Consider the following 25,751-nt stretch of genomic DNA (forward strand, 5'->3'; position numbering starts at 1 on the left):
CTTGTGACCTAACCTACTCCACTAATCCACCATTCTGTTTCTTAGCCAGTACTAAGTAGTTTTGATGAGTGTTGCCTTATAATACAATTTAAGATGTGGTATAGCTAAACCACCTTCCCTAGCATTTCTTTTCATTAATTCCCTTGACATTCTGGACCTTTTGTTCTTCCAGATAAATTTTCCTACTGTTTTTTTTTCTAGCTATATAAAATAATTTTTGGTAGTTTGATTGGTATGGCACTGAATAAGTAAAATAATTTAGGTAGAAGTATCATTTTTATAATATTGGCTTGGCCTACTCATGAGCAACTGATGTTTTCCCAATTATTTAGATCTGACTTTATTTGCATAAAAAGTGTTTTGTAATTGTGTTCATATACTTCCTGGGTTTGTTTTGGCAGGTAGACTCTCAAATATTTTATAATGTCTACAGTAACTTTTAATGAATTTCTATTTCTATCTCTTGATATTGAGCTTTGTTAATACTATGTAGAAATGCCAATGATTTATGATTTATAGCCTGCAACTTTGCTAAAATTGGTTTTATTTCAAGTAGTTTTTTACTTGATTCTCTAAGTATGTCATCATATAATCTGCAAAAAGGTGATAGCTTAGTTTCTTCTTTGCCTACAATAATTCCTTCAAATTCTTTTTCTGCACTTATTTCTAAAGCTAACATTTTAGCACCATATTGAATAACAGTGGATATCCTTGTTTCATCCCCAGTCTTATTGGAAATGCTTCTAGATTATCCCCATTAAATATAATGCTTGCTGATGGTTTTAGATAGATGTTACTTATTATTCTGAGGTAGGCTTCATTTATTCCTATGCTCTCTTGTGCTTTTAATAGGAATGGGTGTTGTATTTTGCTAAAAATCTTTTTCTGCATCTATTGAGATAATCATATGGTTTCTGTTAGTTTTGTTGATGATATGATCAATTATGCTGATAGTTTTCCTAATATTGAACCTGCCCTGCATACCTGGTATAAATCCTACATGGTTTTAGTGTATTATTCTTGTGATAAGTTGCTGTAATCTTTTTGCTAATGTTTTATTCAAAATTTTTGCATCTATATTCATTAAGGAAATTGGTCTATAATTTTTTTTCTCTGTTTTGACTCTCCTCCCTCTGTTCTTTAGAGAGATGGAGGACTATGGCTGTGGAATATGCTTTCATATACAGTTGCTATGTTGGTTATGTTGAACTATTTTTTCCTGCTTGAGTCTTTGTTACAGGGAAAGTTTGGCAGGGAGGGAAGGGTGCATTCAGCAATAAATGTGATGCAAAAACTTAAGATGTCAATAAAAAATTCAAAGAGATTTTTACCCTTCCAGTAGGTAGAGGAAATAACCATTAAGCTGAAGATATCTGATCACTAAAGAATTGATATAAAATTGAATTAAATTCTTCAAATCAAAACTTTCGTCAAAAGCCCCAGAAAATGGCAAAATATGTAATCTTTATTTTCAATGTGGAAATTCCTGAATCTATTTTCCATTCTGAATCATTAAGCTGGCCCTGTACATTTTAACAATATGTGGTGAGATCATATCTTTAACCTGCTTGTATTAAAGAGATATTGGTCTTTGTTTAAGGCTTAAAGATATTCTGGGTAAATGTTCTGTGGTGAAACCACTATATATTTCTCTTCATTAACTTTATGTTCAGATTATTTTTCAAAGTTGTTTTCTGATAGAATTAGCTTTGTAACTCCAAGCTCCTAAAGGAATTTTTTTAATCTGAAATGAGTTTGTGCATTAAACCTGCCCTGATGTGCTGATGCAAGTCAAGCACCTGATGTATGGAAAGGACCAGTGAGGTCTCCTAAGAATAAGGGGGAGTGGAAATGGAGAAATAGAGAGAAATCATCTTCCAATAATTGAAAATATTCAAGTCAGTGAAGTTGTAGATGTGAAATTGTACTTTGTTCTTTAATTATTTCTTTTGGATTCTACCAAACTACATGTAAGGAGAAAATATGTGTGTGTGTGTGTGTGTGTGTGTGTATGTATATATTTCTGAAAATCTTTTTTTATTTATCTTGTCGCTTATTTTTGTTATTGTGTTACTTATATTTATAAATATATTCCCCCTCTCCTACCCAGGGAACCATCCCTTGTAATAAGAATTTTTAAAAGAGGGTACAAAAGTACTTCAGCAAAACATATCACCTTTGACAGGGTTTACAATATTCCACAATCACATCCCTCTGACTCTGCAAAGAAAAAAGGGAAGTACATTTTCTCATCTTTATCATTATAATTACAGTTTCCAATAGGTAAATAGAGATATGAACAGACATTTTTTCAAAGTAAGAAATCCAAAATATCAACAAGCATATGAAAAAATGCTTCAAAACCTAATGATTAGAGAAGTACAAATTAAAACAACTCTGAGATCCCATCTCATACTCATCATACTGGAACAAAATGACTGACAACAGGAAAATATAATTGTTGGAGGGACTATGAAAACAAGCACACTTTTGGTAGATCCATGAACTGATGCAGGGATTCTTGAAAGCAATTGGATATATATCCAGAAGTTACTAAATTATGCATACTCTTTGATTCAGCAATACCACTATTAAACCTGTCTCCCAAAGAGATCCTTGAAAAAGGAAATGGCCTCATTTGTACAGAAATACTTGTAGCAACATTTTTGGCAGCGTCAAAGAACTGGAAACTAAGGGGGGGAGCCATTAACTGGGAAATGGCTGAAAAAATTTTGGAATATGAATATAATGGAATATTGTTGCATTATAAGAAATTATGAAAGTCATGGTTTTGGAGATTTCAGAAGATTTGTATTTGTACAATAATAACACTGTAATGACAAATAGTTTTGAAAAAAATGTAAAAACTTTGATCATGCAGTGACCAACCAAGATTCCAGAGGACTGAAGATGAAACATGTTACCCAGCTCTTAGCAGAGAGCTGATGAAACATACATTTTTGGACACATCCACTGTGAGAATTCATTTTGCTTGTTTACATATATTTATTACAAAGGGTTTTTTTCTTTGATTTTTTTGGGGGGAAAGGTGAGGAGGAAGGGAGAGGGAAACTAGGAATAAGGCTATGAAGGAAGAATGGAGGGATGGAGGGAGCAAGGAATGAAGGAAAGAAGGAAGGAAGGAAGGAAAGGAGGAAAAAAGAGAATCATTGAAAAATGTTTCTGAAATGCACAGAAGAGAACTGAAGGAAGACCAGAAGGAATCACAGAAGGCAGGACAGCTTTGAAAGTAACATGTTGCATTTTTTATATATTTGCAAAGCAAACTATATATAATAGAAATGCATAGTTTCATGTAAAAGCCTCTCTTTCTATTCTACTCTTTATATGGAAGTACTTGTTTTATTTTAAAAATTTTATTTTGTTTTATTCTGAACTTAAATACCAAAAAATTTCCCAAACCAGATCATTTCCATACATTCGGCAGAACATAGGATTCCGTATTAAGCTGTGGATCTCTATTTTACACCTTTTACTTTAAATACACACATGCATACATACATATAAATATAAACATGCATATTATGTATTTGTGTGTGTAATAGTGACTCTCTGGTGCCTCTGCTCTCTGAGGGCCAGATGTACTACATTTCTCATCCCCTCCACAGTTTTCCCATACCCTGATGTGGTTAGAGAGGATCACTGAATTTCCACCACTGGCTAGAACATCCACAATTATGTTCCTCCAGTTTTAGTGGTCCAAGCACCCTGGTTCCATTTAATCACAACAGTCAAATGAACTGTCATAAAGGAATAATTTCAGAGATATAGCAAGAATATATTCAGAGATATAGCAAGAATAAACATGTAGAAATTTTCCCCAATACCTTGGGGGCATACTCCCTTTTTTTACCATTTCATTTTGTATTGACTGGAGAGGGATAAGTTTACAGTTGGACTCAGTTCCTATATATCTTTAGTCCCACCAGAGTCAAGTCCAAAGTGCCCCCTGCACTTGTATCCCTTGCATTGGGTTCTCAAGACTTCCTCACTAAATTAAGTGTAATATCCAGACTGGAATCTTGGTCTTCCAAGTGTCCTTGACTTGAGTTTCAGGGTCCAGAACTCTACTCCCTGCACCCAGTAATGAAAAGGACAAAATTGAAATGAGCAAAATCCCCAAATCATTTCTTGGGGCCACATGGCTTAAGGGGAGGGAAAGGAGGCCCTCAGGCCCTTGCCTGTTTACTGCATAGTGTCAACTGCTTTGAATGACCAGGTCCATTACTGTAGGTTTCTTCATTTCCCTCTGTGTCACTTCATACTACCCAGGATTCCTGGATATCTTCCTTTTGTCATTTCTTGCTGGTACAATAATATGCTATTATATTCACATACAAGAATTTGTTCAGGATTTTCCAGTTATCCAAAATGCAATATAAGGTACCCATTTAGATTTTTCTTTTCTTTTCTAACATTTTAACTACTCTATCTGGATTGGGAAGCTTTTTTAAATGATTATTTCCTCCCTGGTGTTATCCTCCCTATTAATTCCCCGCTCCTTTTCTCCTTTTGAGTCCTTGTTGAGTTTATGAATTTCTACACCAGTGTCTGTCTGTCTGTCTGTCTTTCTTTCTTTCTTTCTTTCTGTGTGTGTGTGTGTGTGTGTGTGTGTGTGTGTGTTCAACCATCCTTTGTCCATTTCGGAATAGAGTGAGGGTTAACTGATGGTTGAGTGATGAGGGTTGACACCCCCACATCCCTTCATCTGTGTTTTGATTCTTTTCTTTTCATAGGTCCCTGTTATGACAAGAAAAAAAAGCTTCCTCTCCTTTCTTCCTCATTTCTACAACGTAAAGTGCATTCCTTTTACCCTCTCTTCTCTTTCCTCTTTTCAAAACATCAGAAAAAAAGCAATCTCTGCCCCCTCCCTACCCTGGCCTCAACCCAAACTCTCTTCCCATATGCTCAGGATCTTTGTGATTCTTATTAAATTCCTCAAATACCGCTTGAAGACATTGAAGTTAGAAAGGGGCACTCGTTTCTTTTCTCTTTATTAGAATGTAAGTATTTACATCATTATACAGCAGCTTCCACTTGACCTTTCTTTCCATCTTTAGCTTCCTTGCAGTATATTCCTAACAGTGGGATCTGAAATTCAAGGGCTAGAGGCACATTAGTCACTTTCTTATCCCAGAAGATCATTTAAGAGAAGACAAAGCTTTTAAGTATTACTTGAACAGCGGGCTATGGATGAAGGAAGCTAGTTGATGAAATGATTAAGCTGAAATAGCCACAGAATAGCCACAAAGAAATATAAGGGCTTTTGATGTCACTCTAGCCTGAAGTTGTGGAGTTTACCTGGGAGGAAGTAGACTCCCAGACAAAGAACCAGGGCTAAATCTGAAAGAGTAATTTTCCTTGAGTGCAAGGTGTGTATGTGTGTGGTGGGGGGAAAAGGGGGGAAGGGAAGGATATTCATTGAAGTTATATTAATAAAGTTTTTTAAATTAAATTTTATTTTTTCAGTTATCCAAATAGATTTTCTCTCCTCCCTAACACTACCTGCAGTTGAAAAAAGACCTAGTAAGAAATAGGAATAGTTAAGCAAAACAAATTCCAACACTTGCCACACCCCAAAACAAATTATTCTTCACCCTAAACAATTTATTCTGTCCCCTAAATCCATCACCCCTCTGTCAGGAGCTGGGTAACATACTTCACAGAATTGTAGTTGATTACTGGGTTGGTCAGAGACCTTAAGTCTTTCAGAGTTATTTCTTTTTACAATGCTGTTGTTATTGTATGCATTGTTCTGGTTTTGCTCCCTGCACTCTGTGTCACCTCATATATATCTTCCCAGGCTTCTTTCTATCTCTCTCATCATTTTATCAGTGAAATAATATCCCATTACATTCATGATATACGCAATTTCTTCAGTATGGTATACATAATTTGTTCAGCTATTTTTTTTGATGATGAACACTTTCTTAATTTCCAGTTCTCTGCTACTACAAAAAGAACTATTGCAAATATTTATACATTTTGCTGTCCATTTGCTCTTAATTGATCCTTTTTGTGGAATGGGTAAAAGAGTATTCACAATTTAATGACTTTGAGGGCAGTATTCTAAATTGCTGTCCAGAATCCCTGGACAAAATCACAACTTCACTAACAATGCAGTAATGTGCTTTTTTCCTACAACCCTTCCAATTTTTTCCATTTTCTATTTTGTCAGGTTTCCTGGTCAGGTGGATTTGAGGTAGAATCTCACAGTTGCTTTAATTTGCATTTCTCCTGTTGTTGGTGGTTTGGACCATTTTTAAAATATCACTATTGATAGGATTTTTTCCTCAGAAAACTGACTTCATTTTATTTGGCCATTTATCAATTGGAGAATGGTTCTTATTCTTATAAATTTAAATCAATTCCATATGTATATGTCTGTATGTATGTATATGGTGTGTGTGTATGTCTGTGTGTGTGTCTGTGTGTGTATGTTGGAAATAATAACTTCAGAGAAATTTGCCAAAAATATTTTTCACTAGTTACCAGCTTCTCTTCTAATTTTAGCTCAATTTGGTGTGTGTGTGTGTGTGTGTTTGTGTGTGTGTGTGTGTGTGTGTATGCGTGCTTGAGTGAGTGTAAAACCTTCCTAATTTTAGGTAATAAAAGTTGTCCATTTTGTCTTCCGTGATCCTTTCTAACCCAGTTTTAGTCATGGATCATCCTTCCCACATGAATAGATCAAAAAGTTGATTTCTTTCTTGTTCCTCTTTTAAAAAAATAATTTTGTGGATGTCACCCTTCATTTCTAAGTCCTGCAATTATTTAGAGCTTATGTTAGTATGTGGTGTAAAATGTTGGCCTATATCTAGTTTCTGCCAGACTGCTTTCTCATTTTCCCAGCAATTTTTTCTCAAATAATAAGACTTTACCCCAATAGCTGGGAATTTGGGTCTATCAAACACCAAGATATTTATATTAAACAGTTGTCAATAACGAATAAAGATTAAGTGTTTTTTTTTTCTTTTTAAGGCACCTGGTTACACTGAGGTACTTGTAATTCTCTAACTCTTGCCTATCTGAATATTGTCTTTTAAAAGTGATTAGTAAAAATGAAGAATGTTTATATTTTTTTAACAGATAGGTGCAGGACCCATGATTTCATTGGCCTAGGAATCTCAGGCATGAGTAAATTCTTTCTACCAACATAGGTTGGTACTTAGATTCTTATCAGGGTGGCAGGTTAATAGCCTTACCCAGAAATACATAGCCATTATCTTTCAGAGGCAGGACTTAAACTTTGGTCTTCAGACTCCAACTGGCTTTCTATTTCATTGTACCACATTGACTCTCTGAAACTGTTTTAATATTTTTTAATAAAAGAAGAATTAAGTGGAAAAGTTTGCTAATGTCATTTTAACTTAACCGTAACTGTTAGAACATTAATGGTTTGGATTATTAGACCATAACCAAGGAATCACAGTTGGTCTAATGGCAGTGTATCATAATCATATGTAAACTATGTAGGAGGAAATGAATAGCCCCTTGAGTACTGACTGTGCAAACCTAAATGGACAGCAAAGCCTCCATGGTCAGATTATGTTTATTTATTGCATTTCTGAGAGATAAAAGAAGATGGTCTAGGACAAACCTTTGGTCAACAGGGTTAAATACCAAATAATGGTTAAAGTAGATGAGGACTGAGAAAGGCCTTTAAATTCTAAAAGAAAACCATTGTTGATCTCTGAGAGAATAGGTTGAGTAGGCACAAGCTAAATTGCAGTGGGCTGATGTGGCAATGGATGTAGAGGATGTGAAGGTAGTCAATGGCAACCAACCACAGGTTCAAGGAGTTGGGCTGTGCAAATATTCTGCTAGAAGAGGTAATAGGGATGGGCAGTAGATCTGTGGATTTTATTGATATGGGAAACAACCAGAGGGGTAAACTCCCTCTGTCCCTATATATCCACACTTTCTCTTCAACTTACGATCTTTGAGGATAGCCAAGAACACTGAAAGGTCAAATGATTCTATAGTTTGTATGTATCAGAAGAGAGAGCTGAACTGTGCTCTTCTTGACTATGGTGGAACAAAGATTAGAGCAGCCAGATACCACAAGCATAGCTTGATGGGTTGAGTGATGTACTGGGGTTTAAAAGTAGCTTTTGACTTTTACCAGCAATTCGACTTTCACTAAACCTGAGTCTCAATTATTTTATGTGTAAAATGGTATTTAATGCTTGCATTACGGGATTCTTGTGAAGCTGAGTTGGGATATTAGATATAAAGTGATTTGAAAACTTTAAAATTCTATGTAAATATCAGCTGTTCTTTGCTGTGACTGAGGGTCAGTTACTTCATCTCTGTATACAAAAGCCAAAACATCATATTATCTTTGCACCATTCTATAGTTTCATTTTTATAAGAGTCACGGCTATATGTTTTCTACACTTAGTTTAACTCTGAGGCTCAGGAGCTTTTTCTGGTGTTTCAGCAATATTTGACAAAGAAAAAAATAAGGTTCTTTCAAGAGATGCATGCATTTGAGAGTGAATTTGTAAGCAGGATGGATGAATCATGTGTTTATCTGGGATTCTTACCAAAACCCACAATCAATAGTACAGGTTGGCCTTATGATTTGACTTATATGGCTTATGATATATCATCCGTAGCAAGAGTTGTTAAAACAGATATTTATCTGATTTTGCAGTAGATATGTTACCAGAAATGTGGAACAAAGCTCTAATAACATGCACACACATGTTTCACTTTATAGGTATTTATAAAAGGTACTTCTGCTCTTGGTTGATTTCAGAAGTATACCATAGAAATACCATGTGCCAGTATGTTATTTTTTCCCCAGCACATTTTGATTAAAGGATGGGGGTGGGGGGAAAGGAGTAGAGAAATGTCTATCCAGAGGAGCAGTTTTGACAAAAGTGAGCAGTTTTGTATACAGATACTTCTTTCTTTTTTGGAAATAAAGTAATTCATGTATAAATGTCCTGAATTTTATTTTAGAAATGCTTTTGTTAGCACTTATCTTTGCTTAAATTTAGCTAGCAAATGAGGGCATTTTTTTTAAAAAAAGAGCTTGCAAACTAAATGACATCCATATAATTCACCAATTCCTGTATTTTCTGCTAGAATAAATTATTAAGAGAAATCTTACGCCTTATATATTTTTACCTTAGACTTTTTATGTTGTTGGGAAATGCAGCTTGTTTAGATAGAGTTGGCCTCAAAGCCAGCTGGACACCTAAGTCCCATCTCTGACATATACTGGATATATGACCCTTATCCTCAGTGCTCTGACCAACTCATTGTTAAGATTCTTACCATGTACATGTGTGTGTGTGTGTGTGTGTGTGTGTGAGTATGTGTGTGTAAGTGTGTGTGTGTGTCTGTTTGTGTGTGTGAGTTTGGCATTTTGGTGAAACCTATGGAGCACTTCTCAGAATCATGTCTTTAAATACATATAATTAAATTAATAGAATTGCGAAGAAAATTGACTGTATTGATTTTTTTAAATTTGTGGACCCCAGGTTAAGAACCCATGTTTTAAGACTCTTAAATTGAAGAGAAGATGATGACCCATATTGTTAAAAATAATAATAGCTAACATTTAAATAACACTTACTAAGTGACAGACACTGTGCTAAACACTTTACAATTAAGGGTTTCTTTACAATTTTTTACAATTCAGGAGTTTCTTATATTAATGAAATCACAAGTTTAGTCCCTATCTATATTTTGTGTTTATTTATGTGGGTACATGGTGTAAGCTTCTTTGAAGGACTGAACTGTTTTTTTTTAATTCTTCTTCTTTTATTTTGGACTTTATAGGTCCAGAGTGAGCACTTACTAAATGCTTGTTGAGTGAATGATTTGTTGGTTTTCTTTTACTAAGGAAAGGAAACTCCATCAAAAATGAGGCATATCCTTTAGAAGTGGGATTTTGGTGTGATTTCTCCTATTACTTGATGGTGGGGCAGTGAAAGGGACCTGAGCTGAGCCAACAGAAACAGGAAATGAAACCAAGGAAAGGAGCCCTATGAGATCAGTTTAAAGATCTAGATGTGGCAAAGGACAAACAAGTTAACAAACAAGTTCAGTAGATTCAGGATTGGCCAAACTAGAACCTTGTCCCAAGGGATTGTCACCCTGGATTGCAAGCAAAAAAAATGCAATGGGGGCTCAAGCTCGGGAGTCTATTTATGTCTGAGAGACCTGGTAGATGGGGAGGATCTGGGAAAAAAAGAAGACAAGTTAATATGAAGATGGACATGTGTGTAATATAAGTCCAGATGGGAAAGCAGATTGTCAAGCCTGGGAAGATGAACACAGATGGAGGCAGTATACAATCACCATAATAACAACAATAGCTGACATTTTTATAGCACTTTAAAGTTTACAAATCATTTTACTTGCCTTATCTTACTTAAGCCAGCCTGGGACATTAGTCCTGGTGGGGAGGAACAAGCAGCTAGTGGAGGGAGGTCCCAGAACAAATGCTTGCTCAAATCCCTGGAGTGGAGATCAGGCAGCACCAAAGTGCCTATAGAACAGTGTATCTGAGACCCAGGCTGGAGAGGCTGGGTCATAGATTCTATGCCTGGATAATGAATACTCAAGAGTTCAAGTCCCACAGGAAAGGGCAAGTGGGTCAGCATGTATATTACTAGCAGCGTGGTCATGACCATTGATGCTGGGGTCATCTGCTCTCGGCTGTGGTATTGTGCTCCCTGTTTGGTGTGAGCAGACGAGATTGACAGGTGTGTTCTAGAAGTCTAAAAGTGAGCAGAGTCCTGAAATTGCCCTAGTTTGTGGGTTATGCAGAAAGTGAGATTTTCTGGAGAATTCTGACAGCTATGATGACACATTAGGATAAGAGTTAGACCAGGAAAGATAAAACTCAAGTCAAAATGCTGAGAGCTCACAAATAGGTGGGGTTAAAGCATCAACACAGCCTTCAGTTCAGTGTCTCTAAGGAGAGCTGGCCAGTAGCCCCATCCTTATGGGTGGGGTTAACCTGGGAAATTATTGTGGGTCAACAGACTTCTATTCACTTCAGCTCAAGGAAACAAATGTGCTAATGTTTAATATCAGAGAGTGTGTTAACGTTACACAATTGAAAAGATTCAGAAGTCCAGTGGCCATCCTTTGGATAAATGACATTTTAAGTAATGTCTTGAGACCATAGTGACATTCAGTTTGCAGCTGGGAATTTTAGTGTGTGATTGCATTCCTGAGGGCATACTCTTACCGCATTTGGTCATGGTAGTGGGGGAGGGATCTATTACTGCTCACTGTGAGAGGAAGAAACTTAATTGGCTGTATGCTGCTGGCTTAAAGAAGAATCGATGTCATAGCATCTGCTGATTTTGGAACTTGTAAAATAGAGGAACTTAGAACTCACAGTGGCATTACTTAAAACTTAAATGTAGGCTGCAGATTAAAATAGTGCAAGGGGTCCTGTTCGTGGTATAAAGAGTATGATTCAGGCAAATATAATTTTTAATGTTAACTTTCTTAGTCATCCTAGATGCAAGAGAAATGTATTCCTTCTTAAATGAATAGGGAGTAGTACTCACAGATAGCAATTTGACACTAATAATGATGGAAAATTTCATAAAGCTAGCATTTATTATAGTAGAAGATAAGAATTACCACTTTGGCTGAGGTGTTCAGATCACCTTGCCCAGGAGAGTATCTTGGACAGACACCAAAGAGTGCATTATTTTTGACTCCTCTACAGCTTGACTCCAATATCCAGAGTTACCAAGTCTCACCAATTCTATTGTTTCAGATTAGTTTATTTTTTATTATTCTTACTAAATTTTTATTTTTTCATTTAACAAGCTTAGTTTCTTGCCCTCCCACCACTCCTACCACCACCACTCCTCCTTCATCTCCCACCCAACTGGGAGAAAAAATAATCCAACAGAAAATGTAAAAGAAAACCTTTATAACAAACATGCATAGTTAGGCAAATAAATTGCTTTATTGGTCATGTACATAAAATGTAAGTCCCTTTCAGCAACCTGAGCCTTACACATACTCTCTTTCAAGAGATGGATCACACTCTTAATCATCAGTGCTCAGGAACTGTGACTGGTCATTGTCTTTCAGAGTTGTTTGCTTTTAGTCTCGTCATTGTTGTACAGGTTATTCTCCTGGTTCTCCTAACTTTATTCTTCATCACTTCATACAAGTCTTCCCAGGGTTTTTCTGAAACCATTCCTTTTGTCATTTCTTAGAGTGCAATAGCATCCCATTACATTCACATACCATCATTTGTTCAGTCTTTCCCCAAACGATGGTTATTCCTTCAGCTTCCAGTTCTTTGCTACTATAAAAAAGATTTTAATTAACAAACATATATAATATGTAATTATATATAATAATCTATAAATAATATTTAAATAAAATTAATAACAATGAATATTTATGTATGCATAGATCCTTTTCTTTCTAATTTCTTTGATTTCTTTGGAGAGTAGGTCTACTAGTGGTATCTCTGGGCCAAAGGGTGTGTGGGATTTAGTGACTTGCAGGGGGCATCATTGCAAATTGCCAGATCCCTTTCTACATTAGCTCTCATACTGGTCCCCTCCTTTCTATTTCCACTGCCATTGCTACCTCATTACTACCTGCCCAGACTGCAATAGTAAACTCTTCTTTTCTTCTTCTTCTTCTTCTTCTTCTTCTTCTTCTTCTTCTTCTTCTTCTTCTTCTTCTTCTTCTTCTCTCTCAACTCCATCCATCCTGTATACCAGTACCAGATTAATCTTTTCTATGTGTAGATTTGATCACGAACTTTCACTGTCATATTTTTGTTTGCCAGATGGAGGCCAGATTTCTTAGCCTGGCATTCCATTTTGCATCTGTATGCCAACATCCCACTTTTCCAGCCTTACCTAACACTGTTTTCCTCTTCCCCGCCACACCCCCTCCCACTCCCAATCAAATGAGACAATATTTGTAAAGCACTTAGCACAATCCTTGGCACATAGTAGGTGCTTAACAAGCCTCGTTCCTCCCTCCAGCTCATAACTGTGCCTCCTACTCTTGCAAACTGAATGGCTTACTCTACCTCTTAAGTTCTTTACATCCTTCACTATTCACCATTGTCTATGCCCCTGCCATCTTCTTTTTCTTCTCCTCCATGCCATCCTCCAACTCCATTAAAATTATACAGATTCTGAATCAGAAGTAGAGAATTACTGTCTTGTCTTTTAAGTCACTTCCTCCATGAAGATTTCCTACATGGGGTTTCCCTTCAGATGAAAATGGAAATCCCTTGTTCCTTGAGAAGCACTTTGTATTGTTCTTAAAATAAAGTGAAGTGGCTTTTGTAAAATTGCTTAGCCCAGTGTCTGGAACGTAGTAGGTGCAGTGTAAATGTTTATTCCCTACCTCCTTTCCTCTGATCACATTTTGTTCTCTATTCCAGTTATGTTGTTTCAAGTCTGTGTGTTATATATGTCTCTTCTCCCAACAGTGAGCTCTGTGAGGCAAGAACTGTGTTTTAATTATTTTTGTGTCTATTCCAGTACCCTAGCACAGTATTCTTCTCATATTAGGCATTGAATAAATTTTAGTTAAAGGAATGAATGGATACTACAGTGCCTTTCCCTGCCAGCCATCCCTTACCCTAATCATGATAGTAGCCTCAGAACATTCCCCAAACTTCTTCAACTTCTCCATAATAATGGAATTTGGATCAATATTTCTTGAAATCCTCTAAACCTACTCACATGACAGCTATTTTATTTCTTGTTGTTCTTTGCATGTCAGTATGGCAGGACTGATAGCATCATTTCCCACGTTTATCTGCCTGCTAACATAGTCACATCTAATCAGCATCTCTCTGCCTATATTTACTTAGTGTCTAGCACATAGTAGGCAAACATATATTGCTCAGTTAAAAATTATAAGAAGTTACAACACGATTTGCTACAGGAAGATATTACCTTACTTTCTTCTTTCTGACGTAAGACAGATTTAGGTATCCTGGTGAGGGTAAATAGCATTTTGGCTGAGGCTATTTGGTATGATGGTATGTTTTTTTGTCTTTTCTTCCATTCTCTTGATCTCTCTGGAGTAAGTACAAAGTCATCGTTTCGATAAGGCTATCAAAATATGTATAAGTAAGAGAGAGCACACCAGAGTTGGAGTAGAAAGAGCTGGTTTTGAATTACAACTCTGCCATTTTCTAGTTTTGTTACCTTAGAGTAACTCATTTACCATCTTTGAGCATATCTTATCACGGAATTGGTAATTGTACTACTCATCTTGTAAGATTTGAGACACATAAATAAAATGCTATGTGTATGTACATATTTATGTATGTATATATATATATACACACATATGTGTATATATACATATAATATTTGTATCTTTACATATACATATGTGTATGTATACACTCACATACATATGTATAAAATATACCTGTCCATATATGTATCTCAAAATTCTTAGCGGAGATTTAAATTTTATCAGTTTAAAAGTACACTAAGAATTTTGAGACATGCTACATATGCATAAACATTTTTTGCAACCATAAAACATTGTACATTAGTTAAGTAAGATATGTTCATTCTTCAGAACTACAAAAGACTGGGCAGAGCCAAGATGGTGGCTGGAAAGCAAGGACTTGCTTAAGCTCTCCCCAGGTCCCTCCCAACACCTGTAAAAAATGGCTCTGAACAAATTCTAGTGCTGTAGAACCCAAGAAATAGCAGAGGGAAGCAGGGCTCCAGTCCAGGAAAGCCTGGATGGTCACTGGGAAGGGTCTATCACCCGGAGCTGGGAGCAGAGTGGAGCACAGCCCAGTGTGGGCCACAACAGGACCAACAGGACCAACCAGACCTGGAGCTGGGCAGAACAGGCATAACACCCTGAATCAGTGAGCTGTGGCAGGCTTCTCAACCCACAAATTCCAAAGACAACAGAGAAGGTTAGTGGAAAAACTGCTAGAGGAGTGCAAGGTCAGCCCTAGGCCTGGGGGCCCAGAAGTGGTGTAGCTCTAGGGCTGCTTCCAGAACTCCAGCTGCTGGTTGCTTCCAGCCCCAGGCCCACCCTGTGGGAGGAATTAAGTGGTGGATCAAGGAGAAAATACTGTAAGGATCCAGAAAGAAACGATTTGAATATTGTGGAAACATAATCAGAATAATACAAGATCTAGCAGCTTCTACATTAAGGGATTGAAGGGCTTGGAATATGATATTCTGGAGGTCAAAGGAGCTAGGATTAAAACCAAAAATCACCTACCTGAAAAAAATGAGTATAATGCTCCAAGGCAAAATATGTATTTTCAATAAAATAGAGGACTTTCAAGCTTTCTCAATGAAAAGATCAGAGCTGAATAGAAAATTTGACTTTCAAACACAAGAATCAAGAGAATCATAAAAAGATAAACAAGAATGGGAAATCACAAGGGACTTACTAAAGTGGAACTGTTTTGCTTGCATTCCTACATGGAAAGACGATGTGTGTAATTCATGAGACCTTTCTCAGTATTAGAGTAGTTGAAGGGAGTATACATATATATAGACAGAGGGCACAGGATGAGTTGAATATGAAGGGATAATATATAAAAAATAAAATAAAATTAAGGGATGAGAGAGGAATATATTGAGAGAGGGAGAAAGGGAGAGATAGAATGGGGTAAATTATCTCCCATAAAAGTGGCAAGAAAAAGCAATTCATTGAAGGGAAGAAGGGGCAGGTGAGGGGGAATGAGTGAATCTTGCTCTCATTGGATTTGATTTGAGGGAATAACATACACACTCAGTTGCGTATCTTACCCCACATGAAAGTAGGAGGAAGGGGATAAAAAGGGGCAATGATAGAAGGGAGGGCAGATAGGGGGAAGTAATCAAAAGCAAACACTTTTGAAAAGGGACAGGGTCAAGGAAGAAAACTGAATAAAGTGGCGACAGGATAGGATGGAGGGAAATATAGGTAGTCTTTCATAACATGACTACTTATGGGAGTGTTTTGCATAATGATATATGTGTGGCCTATGTTGAATTGCTTCCCTTCTTAGGGAGAGTGATTGGGGAGGGAAGAGGGGAGAGAATTTGGAATTCAAAGTTTTAAAAGAAGATGCTCAAAAAAAAGTAGGTTTTTGCATGCAACTGGGAAATAAGATATACAGGTAATGGGGCATAGAAATCTACCAAGTTCTTTCTTCCCTCCCCTCCCCCACATTGAGAAGACAAGCAACTTGACATGGATGATATGTGTGTAGTCATGCAAAACACGTTTCCCAGAATGGGAAAGAAAACACTTTTTGGCAAAGAATTGGAAATTGAGGGGATGCCCATCAACTGGGGAATGGCTGAATAAGTTGTGGTATATGAATGTAATGGAATACTATTATGCTATAAGAAATGATGAGTAGGCAGAATTTAGAAAAACCTGGAAAGACTTACATGAATTGATGCTGAGTGAAGTGATCAAAACCAGGAGAACATTGTACCCAGTAACAACAATATTTTGCAATGGTCAACTATGATAGACTTAGCTCTTATTAGCAATACAGCAATCTAAGACAACTACAAAAGACTCATGATGGAAAACACTATCCACATCCAAAGAAAGAATTATGGAGTCTGAATGCAGATCAAAATATACTATTTTCTCTTTTTGTTTCTTTTTTTTTCTTTCTAGTGGTATTTCCTCTTTGTTCTGATTCTTCTTTCACAACATGACTAATGTGGAAATATGTTTAATATGATTGTATGTGTATAACCTATATCAGATTGTTTGCCATCTTGGAGAGAGGGGTAGGAAGGGAGAGAGGAAGAAAAAATTTGGAACTCAAAGTCTTATAAAAGTGAATGTTGAAAATCATCTTTACATGTAACTGGAAAAAATAAAATACTATTAAGTGAAAAAAAGAACTGCTAAAGAGCCTTAGTGTCCAGTTCTGTAGAACATTGGATTGCTTTTATACTGTTATCTGCTCTCTTGTGTAGTTCAAACTTTTTCTGGTACTTAGAATTTTAAAATAGATGTTGCTAGACTCTCCTACAAGACTACAGCTTGTAGGTTTCTACAGGGTCAGGTATTAAGGAGTGAAATTTACCTTGGGGCTATGAGACTAAAAAGTGAAGAGTCCATCTGAATATGTTTTGTAGCTCTTCTCAAAGTTACTGATGTTGCTAAGAACCAAAGTCAATATTTTTTTCTGTTTGTATTCCTGCACTCATTAAGATACAGAGCATGCTATTTCAGTGGACTTGAAGTAAAATCAACAAGTTCTGATGAAGTTTTTAGAGCTCAACTGCCTGGTCATCTGGAATTTTCTAACCAGTGGCAGCCAGCCACTCCCTTACTGCCAATCTCAAAGCAATCTTACTTGGAAACATGGCCTCAGGACAGTAGCATAGAGAACAAATGGGAATATTAAAACAAAAGAATAGGAAAAATGCCAAAATAGAGAAGAAAATAAGCATTTTGTTGATACTTGAATGAACAAGCATTTGTCAGGAAATATTGTGCATACCTGTGGAAAGAGACACCCCAGGAAGCAAGAACAGCAGCTGGAAAATGAAAAGTTCTAAGTACTATGAAGGAAAATATAAAACATTTGTCCAGCCTATAGTTCTTTATTTTTCTTCACTTAAAAGAGTATTTATTTTTAATTTATGAAATAAAACAATTATTTTCATAACATAGTCGAATAAAAAAGGATAATTGCACATGAAACTGCAGATCTATTATGCACAATTTACTATTTCTTTTAAATGTAAAATGAAGTTATCATGTAACTTTCTTTTTTCCTGTTATTTTCTTCTTTTCCCCTCCCTTCTAGAGATGGCTACCATTAGACATATATATATATATATATGTATATATATATATATGTATATATATATATATATATGTGTGTGTGTGTGTGTGTATATATATGTAAAATCATTCTATACATACTTCTCTTTGTCAGCTCTCTGGATACATATAACATCTTCCTTCATAGGTCCTTTGTAGTTAATTTGGGTATTTATAATAGTCAAAATGACTTAGTTGCTTAAAGTTATTCTTAAAAGAATATTCCCGTTACTGTGTACAATGATCTTTTGGCTCTGTTCATTTTGCTCTTAATTATTTCATGCAAATCTATCCATGTTTTTCTATGATCATCAAGTTTTTCTTATAGCACAATAATATTCCATCACAATCATATACCACAACTTGTTCATCCATTCTCCAGTTGATGAGCATCCCTACAATTTGTGGTTCTTTGTCACCACAAAGAGAGTTGCTACAAATATTTTAGAACGTATGGGTTATTTTCCCTTTTCCTTAATCATATTTGGAAATAAGCCTAGCAGTGGTATTGCTGAGTCAAAGGGCACAGGCAGTTTAATAACTCTCTGCATATAATTCCAGATTGCTCTCTAAAATAGTTGAATCAGTCCATAGTACCACCAACAGTGAATTAGTGTTCCAGTTTTTCCACAACCCCTCCAGCATTTGTCATTTCCCCTTCAATCATTTTAGCCAATCTGATAAGTGTAAAATGATATCTCAAGGTTGTTTTAATTTGCATTTCTCTACAATTTAAATGAAATGGAAGAATATTTACAAAAAATATAAATTGATTTTTCTTGATTTTTAACAATACCTTTGCTTTCTAGGTTGTCCTCCTCTGGGTTTGGAAACATTAAAAATCACCGACTTCCAGCTGCATGCCTCCACAGTTAAGCGATATGGCCTGGGGGCTCATAGAGGCAGGCTTAACATTCAGGTAACAGTCATAGTTTCCCTGAGCAGTCAAAATGCTTCCTGTTGTTGTTGTTGTTGATGATGATGGTGGTGGTGGTGGTGGTGGTGGTGGTGATGGTGGTGATGATGGTGATGATGATGATCCTTCATTTTTGAAGAGGACCAATGTATTACTGTTGTGTACTATCCTCCTTTTCTTCCTCCTCCTCCTCCTTGCTCTTCTTCATTATATCTAGGTGAAGTGGAAAAAGAGAATTACAGTAGTTTGGAGCTAGTAACCTCTTTTACATGCTCTAAACAAGAGCTTCTATATGTAAAACTGCAGTCACAGGAACCTGGATTGCTCCACTTTGCAGGGGTATATTTAGATAAATAAGATTTGGATTGCCCTCTTCTTCGTCTCATTGGGAGAATTCATGTTTCACTTTTATGTGGAATACGAGGAGGAACATGACTGGACACTCATTCCTCTACTCTCCTATCTCAACAACAGGTACTAAGCTAGAATTATATCCATCAATTACACATCAGATATCTATGGTCTGTAAGTATATCACTCTATTAGGGATTCAAAATAGAAGCCACTTTTCCCACTTTCCTGATATCTCTAAAAGGGGAGAGTAACAGTTTACTCTCAGATAGCTTAGCTCTGTCCCACCAAATACTCGTTACATAAAGCAATAATGGATAGTCAGCAAACACTTATCCAATCAAGCAGTAATCAGTAATCAAGAAAGTTATGCAGACCATAGAATATGCCAGACTAGATGGTCTCTATAACTCAGGAGAAACATAAAATCTTAGGTCAACCAAATGGAGAATAATCTCACTGGAGAAATCTGCTCTTAATAATCTCTGGGGATACACATACTAGGAATCAAGGGGCATATTGGACAATCAGCTTTCCTTACCTTTCTTGAATTTCCCAGACTCCCATTAGCTATTCCAAAGTTTTTTTTACTTTACTTTAACTCTGTATCTATTAAACCTTGTCTCTTTTTTGTCTCTCCAAAGTCTCTCTGCTAAACAAGATTGATGTAGGTCTCATTTCCATAGTGTCGTGGGTTCTGAGGTCACTCAGTCAACATGCATTTATGAAGTGCCTACTGTGTCAAGTACTGTGCTAAACACTGAGGATATAAAGAAGGGCAAAAGACAAGTCTTTGCTTTCATGGAACTCATGGTCTAATCAAGAAGACAACTTGCAAACAATTATGTATAAACAAGATATATACAGGATAAGTTGGAGATAATCAACAGAGGGAAGCCACTAATATTGAAGGAGACTGGGAAAGGCTTCATGTAGAAGACGGTATTTTAGCTGAGGCTTGAAGAAAGTCATTGAAGCCATGAGGCATAGATGAAGAGAGAGAATTCCAAGTTTGAGGACACTTTCCAAGTTTGAGGACCACCAGTAAGTATGGATGGAGTTGGGAGATGATATGTATTGTGTGAGGAACAGCAAGGAGGTAGGGATCACTGGATCACAGAGTATATAGTAGAGTATAAGGTAGGAGGAGCTACATTATAGAAGATTTCAGATATCAGCAGATTTTATATTTGATATTGGAAGTGATAGGGAGCCACTGGAGTTTATTGAATTGGAGGGATAACATGGTTGATCCTGTGCTTTAGAAAAATTACTTTGGCAACTCAGTGGTGAATGGATTAGAGTGAGTGGAGGCTTATGGCAGGGAGATGAACCAGCAGGCTATCGCAGTACTCTAGGCATGAGAGGATGAGGGCCTGTGAGGGTGGCAGTATCAGAAGAGAGAAAGGTTAGATAATGAGAGACATTACAAAGGTAAAAGTGAGAGGACTTGACAATTGTTTGGATATGGGAAATGAGAAAGAATGAGATGCCACGTATGACATCTAGGTTGCAAGCCAGGATATTGTATCTTTTACAATAAGACAGAGGTTTGGAAAATCACAGAGTTTGGGGTGAAAAGATTCTGAGGTCATTTTGGATGCATTCTTTTTAAGAGGTCTGTAAGACGTCCAGTTTGAGACATCCAATAAGTAATTGGAGGTGTGAATCTGGAGGTTAAGAGAGAGGTTCAATATGTGTAAGTGGATTTAAGGATCATCAGAATAGAGATCATAATTGAATCCATGAGAACTGATGAAATTATCAAGCAAAATGTTACAGAAGGAAAAAAGAAGAGGCCTGGGACAGAGCCCTGGGGGACACTCACTGTTAGTGGGCATGACCTAGATGAAGATCCAGCAAAGGAGCCTGAGAATGGAATGGTCACAAGTACTGGTTCTCCTGCCATGTTTCTTCAATCTTTGTGTTCATGTGAGGCTTCCAACTTGAATATCAACCAGCAGGAGCCCTGAGTCCACTTCTTTCCAATCCAAAACCCAGCCCTGAGAATTCTTAGGTTAAGAGGAATATGGAGCGGAGCCAAGATGGCAGTTGAAAAGCAGGGACTAGTGTGAGCTCCCTGCCGAGTCCCTCCAAAAACCTATAAAAAATGGCTCTGAACCAATTCTAGAACTGCAGAACCCACAAAAAAGCAGAGGGAAGCAGGGCTCCCGCCTAGGACAGCCTGGATGATCTCTGGGTGAGGTCTACCCTGCATGGAGCTGGGAGCAGAGCAGAGCCCAGTGTGAGCGGCACAGACCAACCAGACCAGGAGCCAGGTGGAGTGTGCCCTAGTGCCCTGAATCAGTAAGCTGCGACAGTTACCAGACTTCTCAACCCACAAACACCAAAGACAGCAGAGGAGGTTAGTGGGAAAAGCTGCGGGAGTGGAAGGAGTTCGTGGTTCAGCCACCACCCCAGGGGCAGCAGAGGTGGAGCAGCTACAGAAGTACAGCTGCAGTTGCTTCCAGCCCTGGCCCACCTGGTGGGAGGAATTAAGTGGTGGATCAGAGCAGAAGTGAAGAGCCTGCTGAAGATCTAAGTCCAGTCCGGGTTGGGGGTTCTTGGGGAAGGAGGAATGCTGGTGTGGCAGAGCTGGTGCATCCTCCCAAGCTTGGAACATAGAACTCTTTAGTCTATAAGCAGTCATACCCCACTGAAAAACTCAAGGGTCAAGTTAGTTGGTTGGGAACATGGCCAGGCAGCGAAAACGCACCCAGATTCAGTCTCAGAATTTGGAATCTTACTTTTGTGACAAAGAAGACCAAAACATACAGCCAGAAGAAGTCAACAAAGTCAAAGAGCCTACAACAAAAGCCTCCCAGAAAAACATGAACTGGTCTCAGGCCATGGAAGAGCTCAAAAAGGATTTGGAAAAACAAGTTAGAGAAGTAGACTAAAAATTGGGAAAAGAAATGAGAAGGATGCAAGAAAACCATGAAAAAAAGTCAATGACTTGCTAAAGGAGACCCAAAAAATGCTGAAAAATACACTGAAGAAAACAACACCTTAAAAAATAGACTAACTCAAATGGCAAAAGAGCTCCAAAAAGCCAATGAGGAGAAGAATGCCTTGAAAGGCAGAATTAGCCAAATGGAAAAGGAGGTTCAAAAGACCACTGAAGAAAATACTACCTTAAAAATTAGACTGGAACAAGTGGAAGCTAGTGACTTTATGTGAAATCAGGATATTATAAAACAGAACCAAAGGAATGAAAAAATGGAACACAATGTCAAATATCTCATCAGAAAAACCACAGACCTGGAAAATAGATCTAGGAGAGATAATTTAAAATTATTGGACTACCTGAAAGCCATGATCAAAATAAGAGCCTGGATATCATATTTCAAGGAATTATCAAGGAGAACTGCCCTGATATTCTAGAGCCACAGGGCAAAATAGAAATTGAAAGAATCCACAGATAGCCTCCTCAAATACATCCCAAAAAGAAATCTCCTAGGAATATTGTCACCAAATTCCAGAGCTCCCAGATCAAGGAGAAAGTACTGAAAGCAGCCAGAAAGAAACAATTTGAGTATTGTGGAAACACAATCAGAATAACCCAGGATCTAGCAGCTTCTACGTTGAGAGATTGAAGGGTTTGGAATAAGATATTCCTGAGGTGAATGGAGCTAGGATTAAAACCTAGAATCACCTACCCAGCAAAACTGAGTATCATGCTCCAAGGCAAAATATGGATTTTCAATAAAATAGAGGACTTTCAAGCTTTCTCAGTGAAAAGACCAGAGTTGAATAGAAAATTTGACTTTCAAACACAAGAATCAAGAGAAGCATGAAAAGGTAATCAAGAAAAAGAAATTGCAATGGACTTACTAAAGCTGAACTGTTTTGTTTACATTCCTACATGGAAAGCTAATGTGTATGATTCATGAGACCTCAGTATTAGGGTAGCCAAAGGGAATATTCATATATATTTATTTATTAATATTTATATGTATATGTGAGTGTGTATGTATGTGTATATATATATGTGTGTATATATATAGATATATATATATATAGATATATAGATAGATAGATATACAGAGAGAGAGAGAGAGAGAGAGAGAGAGAGAGAGAGAGAGAGAGAGAGAGAGAGAAGGAGGGAGGGCACAGGGTGAGTTAAAGATGAAGGGAAGATATCTAAAAGAAATAAAATCAAATTAAGTGATGAGAGAGGAATAAATTGAGAGAGGGAGATAGGGAGAGATAGAATGGGGTAAATTATCTCACATAAATGTGGCAAGAAAAAGCAGTTCTGTAGGAAGGGAAGAGAAGTCAGGTTAGGGGGAATGAGTGAATCTTGCTCTCATCAGATTTGACCTGAGGAGGGAATACCATACATACTCAATTGGGTAACTTACCCCACAGAAAAAAAAAGGAGGAAGAAGGGGGAAAAAAGGGGGGGATGATAGAAGGGAGGGCAGATGGGAGTGGAGGTAATCAAAAACAAACACTTTCAAAAGGGGACAGGGTCAAGGGAGTAAATTCAATAAAGGGGGATAGGTTAGGAAGGAGCAAAATATAGTGAGTCTTTCACAACATGAGCATTGTGGAAGGGTAATACATAATGATACGCATGTGGCCTATGTTGAATTGCTTGACTTCTTAGGGAGGGTGGGTGGGAAGGGAAGAGGGGAGAGAATTTTGAACTCAAAGTTCTGAAAAACAGATGTTCAAAAACAAACAAAAACAATGTTTTTGCATGCAACTAGAAAATAAGATACACAGGCAATGGGGTGTAGAAATTTATCTTGCCCTACAAGAAAGAAAGGGAAAGGGGGATGGGAGGGGAGTGGGGTGACAGAAGGGAGGGCTGACTGGGGAACAGGGCAACCAGAATATATGCCATCTTGGAGTGGGGGGGAGGGTAGAAATGGGGAGAAAATTTGTAATTCAAACCCTTGTGAAAATCAATGCTGAAAACTAAATATATTACATTTAAAAAAAAAGGAAAAACAAAAAAAATGAAAAACAAAAAAAGAGGAATATGGAGCTTAAAAAAGAAACCCAGCCCTGTAGGGTTGCAAGTACAGTCTCCCCTTGCAGCTTCTGAGAAAGACCAGCTTCTTCTTCCCTCTTGGCCCCATAGTATGCCACAGTCCCATTGCCAACTTAATCTCTTGGAGTTTTAGTTTGGCTTATCTGTAAAATAAGGATGATTTTACTTGTACCTCACTGGGCTTCTGTGAGAATCAGATGAAATAAGTTATGTAAAATTCTTTGTGATCATAGAGAATTACATAAATGAGTTCTGAGTACTACTAGACGTTATTTGAGATGAAATTTACAAGATCTTCTATATTTTATTCAATTTAATAAATGTTCCATTTGTAAACTGACTTGAATATAAGCATTTCCTCACCCTATGTAGGGATGGGGAACCTGTGTCCTTTAAGCCACATGTGGCCTTCTAGGTCCTTGGGTTTTGTCTTTTGCCTGAGTCCAATTTTTACAGAACACATCCTTTTATTAAAGAGATTTGTTCTGTGACATTTGGATTCAGTCAAAGGGTTACACTTGTGGTCTTAGAGGGCCACATGTGGCCTTGAGGCCACCGTTTATTACATGGAAGATTAGAGTATGTTTAACATTATTTTAGTTGCACTCAATGCTCATGTCTTCTGAATGTTCTTGCCAGTTCAGTCTTTGGGTTTTCTTCTGTTTAAATAGACTCTTGTAAAATGTATCTTTCTGTTTCTTCTAGAGAGACTTCCAGTAAGTTCTAAACATCTCTTATCTGTATCTGTTATTCAAAACAAAATAAAACAACAACAAAAAAAACAAAGCAAAAAGAAAAAAACATTAAGAAAAATTTTACAAAGGAACATTTGGATTTAATTAAAATAAGTTCTAGAAAAATACCATCTGGGTTCTTCTAAACTTAAGATAGTCTTTGAACTTGGAGATTTTTGGTCAGACAATCAACAGGTATTTTTTGAGTTCTTATTATGAGTCCAGAAGCATATTAAACACTTCTGTAGGAAAAAAAAAGAAAGAAGAAGATAATCAAACCAACCATCATCCTTCACCCTCTAATTGGGATTCATGACATTTTTCAGTTATTTCAGTCCATCATCCCTGGTAATTTCAAAATGCAGTTAATACCTGTCTACCATATTTACTTCACAGTTCATCATTTTTCTCTTCTCTATGTATCTCTATTTCCACTTTAAGGTATTTCCTACCTCTGTGATGGGCATGGCCATACCTTAGACCTCATTGTCATGCAGAATTTGTTCACCTCTTGGAAGTTAAATTGTGAAATTTCTCTTCTTCATCACATTTGGGGGGAGGGATGAGGAAGGGCAGTCTTCAGTCTCTTTCTGCCTTTTGCATCAGACCTGCATCCCTAACATTTCAACCACAACCGTTCCCTTAAAGTTCAGTACCAAAAGCCCTAATTTCTAAATATAACATCCTCATAGCAGTTTTAATTTTCATCAACCTGTACTGAATTTTGAATCAGAGGACCTAGGTTCTAAGTCTTACCTGTCATTCATTACCTTTGTAACCTTGGTCAAGTCACCCTTTCTGGACCTTAGTTTCTTCATGGATAATTAGTAGATTGGACTAAATAACCTCTAATATGATTTCCAGCTCACAATCTATGACTGTTTTCCCCTCCCTGAAACTTCCTCCCTTGGGCTTGTGATGTGGCATATTC

The 25,751-nt window shown here is 37.1% G+C and overlaps 1 protein-coding gene across 1 annotated transcript in view; it reads left to right on the forward strand.

Annotated features, from left to right (window-relative positions):
- Positions 1-25,751, forward strand: part of CPXM2 (carboxypeptidase X, M14 family member 2) — a 239,253-nt gene that overhangs the window by 65,057 nt on the left and 148,445 nt on the right. The window contains exon 3 of the mRNA XM_036736106.1: positions 18,627-18,736. Within this exon, the coding sequence (XP_036592001.1) occupies positions 18,627-18,736 (110 nt within the window). The remainder of the gene's footprint in view (positions 1-18,626; positions 18,737-25,751) is intronic.

The sequence above is a fragment of the Trichosurus vulpecula genome, chromosome 8 (genome assembly GCF_011100635.1).
Source record: "Trichosurus vulpecula isolate mTriVul1 chromosome 8, mTriVul1.pri, whole genome shotgun sequence".
Classification (NCBI taxonomy): Eukaryota; Metazoa; Chordata; class Mammalia; order Diprotodontia; family Phalangeridae; genus Trichosurus; species Trichosurus vulpecula.